Source organism: Rattus norvegicus, chromosome 13, assembly GCF_021556685.1.
Source record: "Rattus norvegicus strain SHRSP/BbbUtx chromosome 13, alternate assembly SHRSP_T2T, whole genome shotgun sequence".
In the NCBI taxonomy this organism is placed as follows: Eukaryota; Metazoa; Chordata; class Mammalia; order Rodentia; family Muridae; genus Rattus; species Rattus norvegicus.
Window position 1 is genome coordinate 106,241,381 of NC_141546.1, and position 15,410 is coordinate 106,256,790.

At 41.6% G+C, this 15,410-nt stretch overlaps 1 protein-coding gene across 15 annotated transcripts in view; it reads right to left on the reverse strand.

Annotated features, from left to right (window-relative positions):
• The window catches only part of Rcor3 (REST corepressor 3), a 40,372-nt gene that overhangs the window by 23,964 nt on the left and 998 nt on the right, over positions 1–15,410 (reverse strand). For 11 of the 15 annotated variants that reach the window (XR_015635401.1, XR_015635400.1, XR_015635403.1 and 8 more), the window contains exons 3-7: positions 8,241–8,318; positions 5,632–5,684; positions 3,521–3,682; positions 1,046–1,170; positions 335–413 (exon numbers count right to left, since the gene is read on the reverse strand). Coding sequence is in view for 9 of the 15 variants with exons in the window: in XM_087581638.1 (XP_087437764.1) it covers positions 335–413; positions 1,046–1,170; positions 3,521–3,682; positions 5,632–5,684; positions 8,241–8,318 (497 nt within the window). In the remaining 6 variants the exon portion in view is untranslated. Of the gene's footprint in view, positions 1–334; positions 414–1,045; positions 1,171–3,520; positions 3,683–5,631; positions 5,685–7,684; positions 7,868–8,240; positions 8,319–15,410 lie in introns of those variants that run through there. The other 4 variants (XM_087581642.1, XM_087581644.1, XM_087581640.1 and 1 more) reach the window with 1 other exon arrangement.

Here is a 15,410-nt window from a genome sequence, read left to right on the forward strand (position 1 = left end):
GGTGTCAGACCTCCTGATGCTGAGTTACAGGCAGTTAGTTATAGATAGACCTCAGCGCTGTGAACTCAGTCCTCGCTCCAGTCCTCGGAGAGAGCAGCGAGTGCTCTTAACTACCACGCCATCTGTCTCATTGTGTAGTCCTGGCTGGCCTGGAACTCTCTAAGTAGACCAGGCTGGACCCAAACCCCCAGAGATCTACCTGCCTCTGCAGCTCAAGTGCTGGGACTAAAGTGTTCACCACCACCCGGCTCTGGGCCTTGACACCACCCCCAGTGTAAAGTGTTAAGCTGTTCTCTGAGTGGCAGCGTAACAGGCACAGAGGCTCCTCAGTCACCTCTCTCTTGGCTTCTTTCTTTGGGTCATAGTCGCTGTCGTTCCCATCCATGGGGTGAGGTTCTTCCACATCATCATCACTGAAAGAAACAAGATCGGTGTTTTCTGAACATGTAGCTTTACCACATATTCCTAAGAGCTGCCACTCGGCAGAACAGTTGTTATGGGGATCTCTAAAGTTCTAAGAAACGCCTGTCCTTTGGGGCTTACAGGATCGCTTAATAAAGATCTCTAGCTAAGAAGTAAGAGATTTAGGGGGAAAAAAATCTAGAAGTACCACGTGGTGGGGGTCACTGGCTATCTGTATGTTGTAATGTTGGTGACTTCAGCTCTGTGCTTGGCGCAAAGACAGACAAAGCACGTTACGGTAGTGGGCACTTAGGCTGCTCAGGAATCTTACTTCAGGAAATGCAGAAAGGCCACCTTCACAGAATATACTGTTTAATATATCTGAGCGTGGAGGACAGGGATGGAACCCAGGCCCTTCAGTATTGGTGGTAGAGCACGGAGTCACGTCTTGGTTTGTCTTTAAGCCACACTGAATAAGGAACACTGAGAGAAAGAAAGCCTCAGCTCGGGGCGCACCGCCCCTCGGAACACTCTGAGTTCTCCACAGCAGACGCAGTGCTGCAGCGGCCTTCTGTCTTATGAAAACTATACGGCCTGGTGAAAAGCCCCCAACAGTACAGTAGAGGCCAAGTGTGCAACCTACCTGTCACCTTGATTGTGTCTGTTGGCTAGTTTACGAGCCTGCCGGTCCATCAAACTTGTCCTTGAGCGAGTTTTTTTCCAAGAATAGTAATACTTTACAAGACTTGCAATTGTCTTATCTGGAAGCTTTTTTTTAAAAAAACAAAAACAAAAACCTGTTACTGTTGAAAAGTTTAGTTCATCAACTCTGATCACCAAGTGACTGGACAATATTTTGATAATCAAGACATAAGTGAAAGCTATATTGTGGAACATTTACCACCACCAACAACTAAAAAGTATGGACAGTCACAGAACTCCATTATACCAACACCACTGACACTGCTGAACCCATGTGACTGTTGGTTCTGGGGCAGAGGGACGATGTCATAATGAGAATGTCCCCCAAGGCCCAAGCATGGCTCTGCTAGCAGTCAGCACTTGTTTCCTGAGAGGAACTCAATTCTCCTGGCCTAGTTTAGAGCCTTTGGTGTCTAAGAAATCAATATAAACTTCACACCAGAGACTCACACCGTGTGGTGCTCCAAGTCTGGCCTCTTTCAGGCAGCAAAGGGCTGCTCAGTACTGGATGGTGAACTTTTTTTTTTTGGTTCTTTTTTTCTTCGGAGCTGGGGACCGAACCCAGGGCCTTGTGCTTCCTAGGCAAGCGCTCTACCACTGAGCTAAATCCCCAACCCCGACGGTGAACTTTTTAAATCACTTTAGTTCTACATCTAGAGCTTAGTAAACCAGGCAGACAGATCTTAACGACTGAACAGTCTTACAGTGGCCAACGATCGATTACATGTATTGGTGTGTCACACTGGCAAGTAAGGTTGTGAACTACCAACCAAAATGTTCCCTCCAATTACGGAAGTCACCTGGATACAGAAACACTGTCTGCTTAAAGCGTACGGGAGTACCAACTGCTTGACGTACATTACTTTAATGCAATACCAAAAGTGTTTAGGAACTTGCAATGTAGAAAATAGCAATATAGACATTTTCCCTTGAAAAACAAAAGCCCAAACCAGCACCAACAACTCTCTCCAGCACCTGGAAAACACTGGACAGCATGGATTTAAGATGGGCTCTCATGTTGCCAGTCTTCATACCAAAGTCAACTTCAAAATTTCTGTGTTACTTCAGTATTGTCTGGGTGCTGCTTTTTAACTAGTCTGTCTAATTCTAAGTAACCAGCCCTGGACACATACACATATGAGCAACACTGCATGGTCTCAGAAGGTTGTATGTAGATGTGGGTGTTCGTGTGCGTGTGCGTGTGCGTGTGCGTGTGCGTGTGCATGTGCGTGTGTGCATATGTGCGAGTGTGTATGCATGAGCATGAGCGTATGTATGTATGAGTGTGTATGTGTGTGTGCATGAGTGTGTATGTGTGTGTGCATGAGCATGAGTGTGTGTGTGCATGTGCGTGTGTGCATATGTGCGAGTGTGTACACATGAGCATGAGTGTATGTATGTATGAGTGTGTATGTGTGTGTGCATGAGTGTGTATGTGTGTGTGCATGAGCATGAGTGTGTGTGTGCATGTGCGTGTGTGCATATGTGCGAGTGTGTACACATGAGCATGAGTGTATGTATGTATGAGTGTGTATGTGTGTGTGCATGAGTGTGTATGTGTGTGTGCATGAGCATGAGTGTGTGTGTGCATGTGCGTGTGTGCATATGTTCGAGTGTGTGTGCATGAGCATGAGTGTATATATGTATGAGTGTGTATGTGTGTGTGCATGAGCATGAGTGTGTGTGTGCATGTGCATGTGTGCATATGTGCGAGTGTGTATGCATGAGCATGAGTGTATGTATGTATGAGTGTGTATGTGTGTGTGCATGTGCGTGTGTGCATATGTGCGAGTGTGTATGCATGAGCATGAGTGTATGTATGTATGAGTGTGTATGTGTGTGTGCATGAGCATGAGTGTGTGTGTGCATAAGTGTGTGTGTACACAAGTGTGTGTGCATGTGTGTGTATGTGCATGAGTATGTGTGTGTGCATGTGTAAGCACATATGTAACAACAATAATTAAAGTGGTTGTGAGCTCGAAAGGGAGGTAGGGAACATGGGAGGAGCTGTGGGGGAGGGTAGCAATGACATAGATATAGTACTCATGTATTCTCTCAAAAACTTAAATTAAAAAAAAAGGACTTTCATATACAAAATGGAAGGAAGTCCTAAAATGAGAAACCAAAACATTACAAAAATCCCTAAATAAAGTTATATTATTATTCCCCCTTTAAAAAAACCCACCAAATTAATTTAATAACTATTACGCACACATCTAACACCAGATCTAATTAATGAAATGGCGTACACGTCATGTGTGGACAACCGCAGGGAGCACTGTATGCAAACGCACCTGTGTTGAGCACTTCTAACATTAAATCAAGTGAGAGACGCTTTACATTTAACGAGCAGTTAGCAATCAGTAGTGTCATAATTAACACCATGATAATCTGCGTGAGGCCACAACCACCGTACCATTTGCTGGATCCTGTGGAAGCTCTTCCCATGGAAACTAAAGGCTTGTTCAAACAGGACTTTGTCTTCCACTGTCCACTCATCCGGAAAGGGCGTGAAATTAGGGAGGTCCGCAAGGGACTTCTCAATGTTGTGCTTGTGCCAGAACAACATGCCAAGTGCCTTTGAAGAGAAATCACCGCCTTTGGTTTTATTGGACTGACTTCTACCACACTTAGAGTTAAACACAAATCAAATTGAAAACGTTAGCCTGTGACTTCCACTTACTATAAACTCAGTGTGGGGCCTTTAAACGGGGTAACAACCTATTTATTTATTTTAAGTCAGGGGCCTCTGAATAAGCACACACACACACACACACACACACACACACACACACACACACACACACTGCATTTGTGGCAGAAGTAAGAAGAAGTGACATGGAGTGTCAAGTTTGTAGGCTCACGACCAGATCCTACTTGAATTTTATCAGTGTATCAGTAGTGGGGAGAACAATCTAAAAGCTCTCAAGTGACTGCTGTAGCTGAATGAAATTATCAATTACAACACAAGAATCAGACATAATTGGTTGGACTTAGAAGAGAAATATCAAGCTTTGACCTTTTGGAATTATTTAGCCTATGACATAATTTAAAGGCACATTCACTACAATTGGCTCGATTAAATTATTTTATCACATATTTAATAAAACATTTGTACATTTACTTTGCTGTCACCATAATGTATACTTACATATAATTATTAGAAGTCACCTAATTAAATAAATGACTTGATTGGCAAGTCATTTCTAGTTAATAGGTATTAACTATTACTTAATGTATATAAAAAGAGAATTTTTAATGGTGAGCTTAAAAATAAATTCTGTGCATACACATGCTAATGAGCTAATATAAACTCATATTTTAAAAGATTAACTTCCTCGAAGATTAACAAGGAAGGCATGCCAAGTGTGGTGGTGCAGACCTTTAATCCTAGCACTGGGAAGACAGAGGCAGGGGGATCACCTTGAATTCTAGGGCAGTTGGGTTTATACAGCAAGACAAAAATTTTCCCCAACAACCAAACAAAGACTAAAACTGTAAAATGGCTCACCAAAAGGTTAAAAATTCCCCCAAATGGTTGTTTAGCTCTATAGTCAGCATGTCAATTTAAAAAAGTTTACTTTTAGTTTACTCTGTGAAGCTGGTTCTCAGGGACTCATTTGCACAGATTTAATCTTCTTTCTCTACAAACAAGCCCGCCGGTTCTGCTGTAGTTCTGATCCAGGGTGGGATACTTAGATTTATGGCTCTCTGCTTTAAAACAGGAAGTAGTGCCACATACCCACAGTCCCAGTTACCGGGATGGCTGAGGCAGAGTTATGGTGGCTTGAGCAGCATCATGAGATCTGGTCTTCTTTTCCCCCCACTTTGTTGGGTATGGGTGAAGAAAGACAGATTGACACCAATCTCTGACCTTCACATAGGTACATGCTACAGTACACACACACACACACACACACACACACACACAAACATCACATAGATACATGCTACAGTACACATACACACACAGGTATCACATAGATACATGCTACAGTACATACACATACCACATAGATACACGCTACAGTACACATACACACACACACTCACACACAAACAAACATCACATAGATACATGCTACAGTACACACACACAGATATCACATAGATACATGCTACAGTACATACACATACCACATAGATACACGCTACAGTACACATACACACACACACTCACACACAAACAAACATCACATAGATACACACTACAGTACACACAGACAGACAGACACACACACATACACCACATAGATACATGCTACAGCACACACACACACACACATGCACACACCACATAGATACACGCTACAGTACACACACACATGCAGACATCACATAGATACATGCTACAGTACACACACACTCATGCAGACATCACATAGATACACACTACAGCACACACACACACACACACACATGCACACACCACATAGATACACGCTACAGTACACACACACATGCACACACCACATAGATACACGCTACAGTACACACACACACACACATACACACTTTTCTACGTACCTGTTCAACATTGTAGCCGTGTTTCTCCTTTGCAATGGCGACATACTCATCCACTGTAACGGAACAACGTCATGTCATTACTTTCGGAAACTTCAGCTTTCTCAGTTCTAGGCTTTCGTTCTCTTTTTTTAATATGGTAATTTACTATTATTTATTACCAATAATACTGTTGTTAGTAATTACTATTACTAATACCATTACTAATTTACTAATCACTATTACTATTATTACTAATAGTAAATTAGTAGTAATTTACTATTATGAGTAAAAAAATAGCCAAAGCTATCATCCATGAACAGTTAATAAAGGAGATTTATAAACAGCATCAGTGGCTCCTCACCCAGTTTAAAATTTCATTTAACCTGATAACCCTATGATCACATATGAGAATAATTATTGGTAAACTAAGTAACACTGCTATAATTACTTTTGTGTGTTGACAATCACCCATGTGGAAGTAGACACTGGGACCCAATTACACTGTAAAATTATGAGATAATCCTTGACTATCCATTATGGTCTTTACTTGAGATACTTGTCTGTGTAACAAGCCCTTCTCACACTTACAAATTCTGCAGGCTACATGGAAGAATGGCACACTGAGCGTGCGTCCACGGTCTCTCAGCTCTTCTGCTTGCTTTAAGAGCTTAGGCATTCTGTTTTCACTTATCACAAGTAACTAAACCGTCAGAGTAATTCAGATAAGCAGCTTTAATAATGATGTGCCGGCTATTTCAAGGCCTCATTACCAAGTAGTCTGTTACCCTTAGGATTCGCTTTAACATGCTGTCCATAGTCACCCCTTTATCCTTTTAAAACTATTCATTACACATATGTGTATGTAGTTATTTCTTTAAACGTATTTCTGAGAAGCAGAAATCTTAAGAATGCTGACCCCGGAATAGCTACTATCTACATGGACTTGTTTTTCTGTTCATTACTCACACTTTTAACTTTGGTGGAGTAATTTAAACTTTTGTACCTTAGTTTTCTGCTCTAAATTCATGATAAAACATCGGTCTCTAATGGTCAAGTGAGTTAACATATAGAAAATGCTCAGGAGCACAGAAAATCCAAGTATTACATTTACTGAGAATCTACTTACATACACTACAGTCCTAGAAAGATGCCAGTTAAATATAACAAACATACAGTACAGACCTTTAGATAGCAAGTTAAGAAATCCCAATTGCACAGAAGTGGTCTCAGCTCTGGCATTAGAACCACGACAGAAGCTTTAAGAAGATGTAAAGGCATTGTCTCTAAGACGTGGGTCAGATTAGACCCCAATACTTGGAAGAGAAAAATTCCTAAGAGACTCTAACACAATATAACCAGGGTTGATCACTGCCTCAGACCTGCTTTGGACAGCCCCATGGATACCACCCTAATGGTGGACAGCCCACATGGACACCACCCTAATGGTGGACAGCCCACATGGACACCACCCTAATGGTGGACAGCCCACATGGACACCACCCTAATGGTGGACAGCCCACATGGACACCACCCTAAGGGGCATGATACCTTTCTGCATTTTGTTTTTCACTTTGTTAAAAAACACACCATTGTATTAAACATCAAAATTCTCTGATGCCATGATGCGTGTGTCTTATGATCGAAAGCCTCTGTATATAATAATGAGCAAGCTTGGGAAAGCCAAATCTCTTTCAGGTTCCAGGTACATATTTCTTATTGAATGCCTCCAGGGCACAAGATCCCTAGTTTATCAGAGGATGAAAGCTTCACCTAGTGCATTAAAGCTTTTAAGTTGGGAAGATTACTAGGTCTGCAGACACATGTGACTTTCCAGTTTTTAGCTCTAGTTGCATCGATTGGCATGGTCAGGCTCTGTGCACAGGATGGATAGGACATGGCTATTTTTCTCGAGGCTAAATAAACCATAGCAAGACATAAGTTCATAGGATGCTAGGAAATACTATTAAAGAAAACCTTATTTTATGTTCGCTAGAATGACTGTTCAGTGTAGCTGCTGCTGTTACTTAATAAATCTGATCGCTGAATGGAGGGGTGGGGGTCTTAGTGTTGTTACCTGTATGTTTCCTATATCTGATGTGCCGCAAAGGAGTCGGGTCCGCTACATCACACTGAAGTCTAATGCCACACCATGATTCAAGAAGTGATTGGTCAAGGATCCAGAAGGTCTCCGTCCAGAAATGGAGAGCACCAGATGGCCTGACGGCTGCTGAGGTAATTCAGTTCTCTCACCTTTCCTCTTTAAAATGGGAATGAGAGTGGGCTCTCTGGAGTCTGGCGGCATTTCTCTTACTGCTCCATAGACTGAGGAAAAGCCTGTGCAGATGTCTACATAGTAATTCCCTCCCCTGCTTGAGGATTTAAGCACCAAAGCCAGCAGGTCCTAGGTTTTTGCATTCTTCATGGGCCTGACACAAACTGAAATGGTCAAATTCACTATCTTTCCAAAGGAAAAACATTCTAATACAGCGAAGGTTTCCATTAAAAAAAAGCAAACAAAGGTAATTCAGTTCTTAAGCGAACCTAAAAGACTAAAAGACAGATGTAAATTACATTTTGAACAGGCTGATTCCCTACTGGTGTTAACATTCGATCTCAGAAAGAGAACTTACATTTGGCATCTGGGATACTGTGATAAGGAGACCACACAAGCATGCCTCCATTGTCTTTATCTGTGTACTTGGTAGCACCTGAGGAAAAATTAATTATTTTGAATAGGATAGCCTTTTACTTATATTCCAACTAAACACAAGCAAAATTCCATTTATTTTAGTGCAATACCTGCAAAGAACACACAGGAAAACAGATCTCACAACTTATGCAAAATGAAGGAAACATTATAGCAAATGCTCTGTTACCACTAGAAAGACTTCCTGAAGCACACACTCCTGCCACCTGGGTGCTGCTTAGGGATCATCGTTCAAAACGGACCCTATAGAACACCTATGTCACCTTTGCTTTGCCCTGTGTGCTCACGGGTCACAACTGCTAGCGTCTCCCTTTGTGGCTTGTATTTTTATCTCATTCCTAAGGCTGCCAGCTTTCCTTCCAAAGGCATAAAAGTTAACACAATTTCTTGTTCATCTGATCTGGTTAAGTCTGGAAGAACACTGTCCTTTCCTGTGAATTTCCCATGTTATACGTCCATAGCATCAAGCTTCACTGATAGAAGCTGAAATGGCCTGGATGGAGGAAAGCAACAGCAAGACCAGGGCGACTGTGCCTGTAGACACATTGTTACATAGGGGACTTTTCTGGCTTCCACCCAATCCTTAGCTACAAGTTAGTTAAAACTAGCAACACAGTAGGCATTCCTGCCATGTTAAAACATTTAAAACAGCTGATTTTCAAGAGGTAGATGTTACTTACCACTAGCAGTCAGAATTTCAAATTAGTCACATAAAATATTAGTAGAATTCTGTGGTTAAATTCTGTGATTATTATAAGGTATTTGGAGTAGAGAGCATTCCTTTCTATAACTTCCACACAGAGAAGTTACTTATGAGTCAATAATTTAATATTACTCATACTTAACTTTTGGAGAAGTATCAAATATTACTATTAAATGTTTGGTATGTATTTCTAGTTGAAAGAATCATACTAATAACGTATGAAGCTGAAATTATTTTAAATTCTTATTTTATGATCTGAAAAATTAAGAATGGTGAATAGAAGGTTATCTTAAGCATTAGGAAAACCATGACTGCAAAAATATGTTTAAAAGCAAAACATTTGTATGGTGTTGTGTCTTTAAGAAAAAAGTGACAAGAGGAAACTTAAATCTTTACCAAAAAAATCTGAGTCAGGAGCTTATTAAAAGGTATGGCCAACAGAAATAAACATTGAGATGTTCTACAAAAATTGGTGTCTATTTGTAGTCCCATTGTTTGGAAGGCAGAGGCAGGAGGATTGGGAGTTCAAGGCCGGCCTGGGTTATAAAGGAAACCTGTGCTAGAACTATTCCACTTCAGTATCAGCAGGGTATGTGATACACTCAGGAGCACAGGGTGTGGCAGAAAGAGCAAGAGTTTGAAGCAGGCTTATGCAGTAAGAGTGTAGTGAAAATCTTTCAACCAAGCAAGTAAGTAAACAAAACCCCAAACAAACCAAAAAAACCAAAACATTCTCAATATCAAAACATTTAATTTTTAGCCATGGGCCTGGCAGGTAAAAAAACAAGGCCAAAACCAAAACAACCTTATAAATGCAAAAGTCAAGTTATTCAATGGAAGTGAAATGAATCCTGTCTAAGCTGGTCAGAAGCCTTTACCTTAGAAAACCAAATGTTTCAAGTGAATATCTTAACTTCAATTATTTATCAAGGAATAGATTCTTTTACACAGTGAATTATGACAGTAAGATTATTAAAAATTTCCTTAATAGACCATGACACATCAAATAAAAGCTTCTATTCAGTCTTATGATATAATAGTACTCCAAGACAAAGAAATGTTCTTTCTTGCTCCCTGTTCTTTAAGAACATTTTTTTTCATGTTAGTATATGTTGTATATATGTATGAGTCTCAGGGATAGAATTCATGCATGGTGGCAACCTCCTGTCTCCACTGAGCCATCCCTTCAGCCCATGGACCTCATTCTTGAATCACAGGAAGTCTGCTGTGTCTCACTGCACACCTCCTCTTAAGTAGGCATTGGTAATTTCTCCATTTAAAATACCAGATATGGTTCTCCCCCAGATTTTCAATATTGTAATTAAGGATCTAATATGACAGAAACCAGTGTCAGAGTTTAGGACACTAACTGCTTCTCTAATATGGGATGACAAAGATATTCATGTAAGTGGCCTTAAAACGGAGAATGCTCAACTAGGCATTTCACAACGTTCTTCTCCTAATTATGGACCCCAGCCTTTTCAGTGATACATCAACTAGGCTCAAGAAGTAAATGTTTACAGGAAACGGTTGCTTTAAGGTACTGCGTAAGGGCATAGTTTCAGACTCCCAGTTGCAGCAAGTGCGCCTCTTTGAAGAGATCCTCTTGTGCCTCAGTTTCCCTCATCTATAATAACAGAGATGGTATGACTATTCAGTGCTTTTTAAGAATGAATTTGATAACTTGGTAATCAATCACTAAGATGCGAGATGGGAGGAGTAAGGTAGAATTCAAGGGCAAAGAACAAAACCAGCAATCTGTAACTTTCAAAGACTCCCTTTGAGACATTAAAAACCATGACTTTGATCCTGAGACTATGATGCCTCTAACCACTTAAAAACTATGTATAAACTAGGTCCTATATTATATTATTGGTATACTATCTTCGAATAGGGGGTAAAGGCCTTCCTTGTGACATAGAAGCATGAATACATTGTGTGGTATATGCCATGTGTGCACATGCGTGTGCCTGTATGTGCATACACAAATCATGTGGTGCTCACGGATCAACATAGGGCGTATTCTACTTGTCCCACCCCAGTAGTTTTATTTTATTTATTTTTTGAGACACAGTCTGTCGTGTAGCCCTGGGTGTCCTGGAACTATCACACTATGTAGATCAAGTTGGCCTCAAACTAACAAGAAATGGCCTGCTTTAAAAAAAGAAAGAAAGAAAGAAAGAAAGAAAGAAAGAAAGAAAGAAAGAAAGAGAGGAAGGAAGAAAGAAAGAAATGGCCTGCCTCTGCTGGTATCAAAGGCATGCACCACCCACCTGACTATTACCCCTCCCCACCTGCCCTTTTAAAAGACAGGATCCCTCACCAAACCTAGAACTCACTGCTTCAACCAGGCTGGGTGACCAATGACAAATTGTTTTCACCTTCCAAAAATTGGCATGCACCACTGTGATACCTGACTTTTCCAGGGTTAGTGCTTTGTTTACTGAGCTTCTCTCCAGCCTTGTAAGTTTTAAGAAATTCAGAAGTTTTCTTTCTCAATATAATCTGCCTGAAAACCCATCTGTAGTTTCCCCAGGATCTGAGGTTTTACCTCCTACGATCAATTGGAAAATACTAAGTGGTCAGAAATAAAGGATGTGTAAGTCTACACTGCACACCAGTTTGAGTAGTGCCGTGATCTTTCACACAGCTCCACTCAGCCCTGCCTAGAGAATCTGTGTCCCTGAGGAAGGGGACAGCAACACAGACATTCTAGCCATTATCAATAGCCAATGCCCTCTCATGTTAAACAAACAAGTTTCTTATCTTACAGAGAACATTACCTAAAAATTTAAAATTTCCAGGGTTTCAAGCTCCTCGATAGAGCCCTCCTCTGTTGAGCAGACCACAACTACTACAATTTTAACCAACGATGCATTCACTCACTCAAGCCAGAGACTTAATACTCAGAACTTTATGTTCACTATAATGTGTCTTAAGCTGGATCTATGAAAAGTAGAGAGGTCAGTGGAACGCTTTCTGTGTGTCTGTCTCAGGGTGCGGGTGGCCTTCTGAAGGCCAGAGGAAGACACCAAGAGGACATCCATGTCTTCCTCTCTCACTCTCTCCTTTGTTGCCTTGAGACAGAGTTTCTCACTGGACTGGTTGACCAGGGAGCTCCTGGGATCTGCCTCTCTCCATCTCCCAAGGCTGGGATTAGAGGCATATGCAGCCATGTTTGGGTTTTATGTAGATGTTGGTGATTCAGACTCAGTCTCCTTGCCATCACAGCAAGTGTTCTTATTCATTGATCTAGCTCCCCAGTCCCCAATAAAGCACTTTTAAGTGTACAAATATATCATGAAAGATTTTATGGGGAATGCGCACAAAAAGGACTTCAAAGACCAAAAAAAAAATAATAATATCCATGTATTTTATAAAATGGATACTATCATTAATGTTTAGATAAATTTAAAATAAAGATAATTTTATTTCAAAGTATTAATATTTTAATACACCAAAGATTACATTCTTTATTTAACTAGGCAACAAATAAGAAATGTCAGCTTTAGAATATGTCAATTCTGTCTCTACAAACTTCTTTTATGGGTCTACAAATCACTACTTCACATATATTTCCACTCAGCCTTGTGATGTTCTTAACAGTATGTCCCTTTTATGAACAAGAAAACAAGTCTGAAGAAGTCAGGTAGTTCATCTCAGGTAACTAAAGGTACCAGAGAAACTAGAAGGGGTATGGTCACAAATCAAAGCTGCTCAGGGATCAGTGCGGCACAGTTAGGCAGCAAACACAAGGACTCCTTAACAACCGATTTACAATTGACAACCTTCAGAACTGATTTACAAGTGAAAGATAGTAGTAAGAAATCCAGTTAGTAAATAGTAAAGACATTCACATGACCATTTACGGTAAACTGCCCCCAACCCACAAACTGCTTTATAACTGAAAGATGACAATCAGAAATCCAGTTAGTGAACAGCAAAGATACCAGCATGGCCAACCTAAGGTGAACTGTCCCTGAAGGCCAAGCTTCGAGAACTCCAACAAAACCCTCCACTTTACCAGCTTGTTAATGGTTAGCCGTTTGTCCTGGGTTTCTGAGACCCAGCAGCAAGTGATTTTTAATGTGTGTAATTTCTACTACCAACATTATCATCTCTTCTAAAAACTCTTGCCTTTTCTACATTCTCAGAATAGCCTCAGGGCCTAAGGAATTTTTCTTCCAAGTGCCTTACACTTAAGACTACAGTGAATAATTTCTATACAAATAGTGCTTTATTAGGGATGGGGTGGGTAGGAGGTGCACATCTTTAACCCTAGCACACAGGAGGCAGAGGCAGGTGGATCTGAGTTCAAGGTCAGGTTAGGCTACCGGGTGAGTACCAGGACAGGCAAGGTTATGTAGAAAGACCTTGTCTCTAAAACAAAACAGAAAAGGGGGGAAGGGTTATGAAGGAGAGAAGGAGCGCTTATTATTTCTCAATATCTATTATTAGCTAATAAGTTTCCCTTCTGTTCTATTATCTTTCCCCAAGTAATGCTTAAGTTTTCGTCCAATTATACCAACTCATTGCGAAATAAAAACCCCTGAAAAATAGTAAAACACTTGGAATCAAGTAGCAGCAACAGGAACAAGAAGCACAGTGTTTCCTTGAGAAAAATACCTTAATGATTCTTATGACTGGCAAACGCTTTAACTGTGTCCTCAGACTGTACTCTTAAACAGAAGTAAGTGCATGTAAGTAATGTGAGGTCTATCCCTGTTCTGTTGATAACAGTCAGAGCAAATAAATCGGAAATACCAATTACAGTCGAGAGTAAGTAAACTGGAATTTCTAACTCAAAACCAGTAACACTTATTGAGGTTTCACCATCTCTCACAAATGTCCTATGTAGCTGCAACAAGCGAAACTGATCAAAGTAATCAGTTAGGTTAGTTAATCCCAATAATATCACCTAAGACCACCTAAACAGATTAACTATTCTTCCTACTTTAAAACTGTTGCAGGAATTATATTTAAGATTGACAAATGCTTTAATCACTAAAACACATACAAGTCCCTAACCAACTGCACATAGCTAGGAGACAAATGTCGAATGAGATCTACCTAATGGGGCAAAAAGATAGGTGTGCTCGTGACATAATTCGGCTGCTGAGTTCCATCTGGAAATGACTTCACCAATATTAAAAAAAGAAAAAAGAAAAGAAAAGAAAAACCCGAGTGGCAATGAGAGCTCCAAATCGTTCTTCCCAATTATGAAATCTAATCTTGACTGAGTAACCACCATATGCCTAGTCATTTAATCCTGGCAAGAATTCCATGCAATAGCTTTTTACAGCTAGGAAAATTGAAGCTCAGAGAAGGCCAGTGACTGGCTCAGAGGACGAAAACAAGAGAGCTGAGAATTAAATTCAGCCCATCCTTAAGTGAACATGTCTTCTTTCCGATGTCAAACTAAGCCCCGAAACATATCTATAATGTGAAGGAGCCCACCTACTAGCTAGCTAGCTACGCCAACAAGAAAAATAATACTACTGGAAGCCCACCAAGGCGCGGGCTAATAGTCTTCCAACAAAATGTCCCAACGCTGTGTCGCTTTGAAGGTAACCCCCAAATCTGACGAGCAGTCTGGTACTTAAGGAAACTGTCCTAGTCACGCTTTAAACTGTTACCCTTCTCCCTCCAGAGAGGGGCTACTACCTACTTGATAAATATCATATATTGCATTGTCCTAATGGGGAAAAGGATGGAAGCCCCCTAGCATACATAAACTAAACAGACATGACTGTTTCCTTGTGAAATTACGAGTGAGCCCTTTGCATAGCTTAACTACAACCCAGGCGTCTGACTCTGGCAACGCTGTTAAGAATGGGGCTCTCTAGACAAAAACTGACTGCAGGAAAAGTGGGAGGGAGGTTCAGGCAGGGAAGGGCAGAGCCCACCCAGTGGCGAGTCTGGCTGGGTTAGAGCAGCCGAGCACTCCAGGCCCAGAGGCTCCAGCAAGGGCGCCTCCATATGCGGAACTCTCGCCCAATCCCCGAGCAGCCTCACATCCCGTGACAGCCGGGGATCCTGTTTGGAGAAAAGTAGAGAGGGAGCCCGCAAGCTGCGCTGGCGGAGGGCGCTGGAACCTGGCTGTTCTGGAGAAAATGTCTCCTTGGCAGCCGTTGCCGCTGTCCTGTGGTCTGGCTTCCCCCGGCCGGGTCGGCGCGCGGGGGGAGAGGGGCGGTGTCGGGCACGGGCGTTTCCCCGCCCAGGTCCACACCGCCTCGACAGAAAGAAAAACCAGAATCCCGTGTGCGCGGGGGTCGCAGGGCTCGCCCTTGGTCCGGGCGGATGACAGCAGCCCGTTGCCAAGCATGGCCCTGCGGAGCCTGACCGAGCCCCGGGTTCCCAGGGCGGGTCGGTGTGGCATCTGACCTGGGG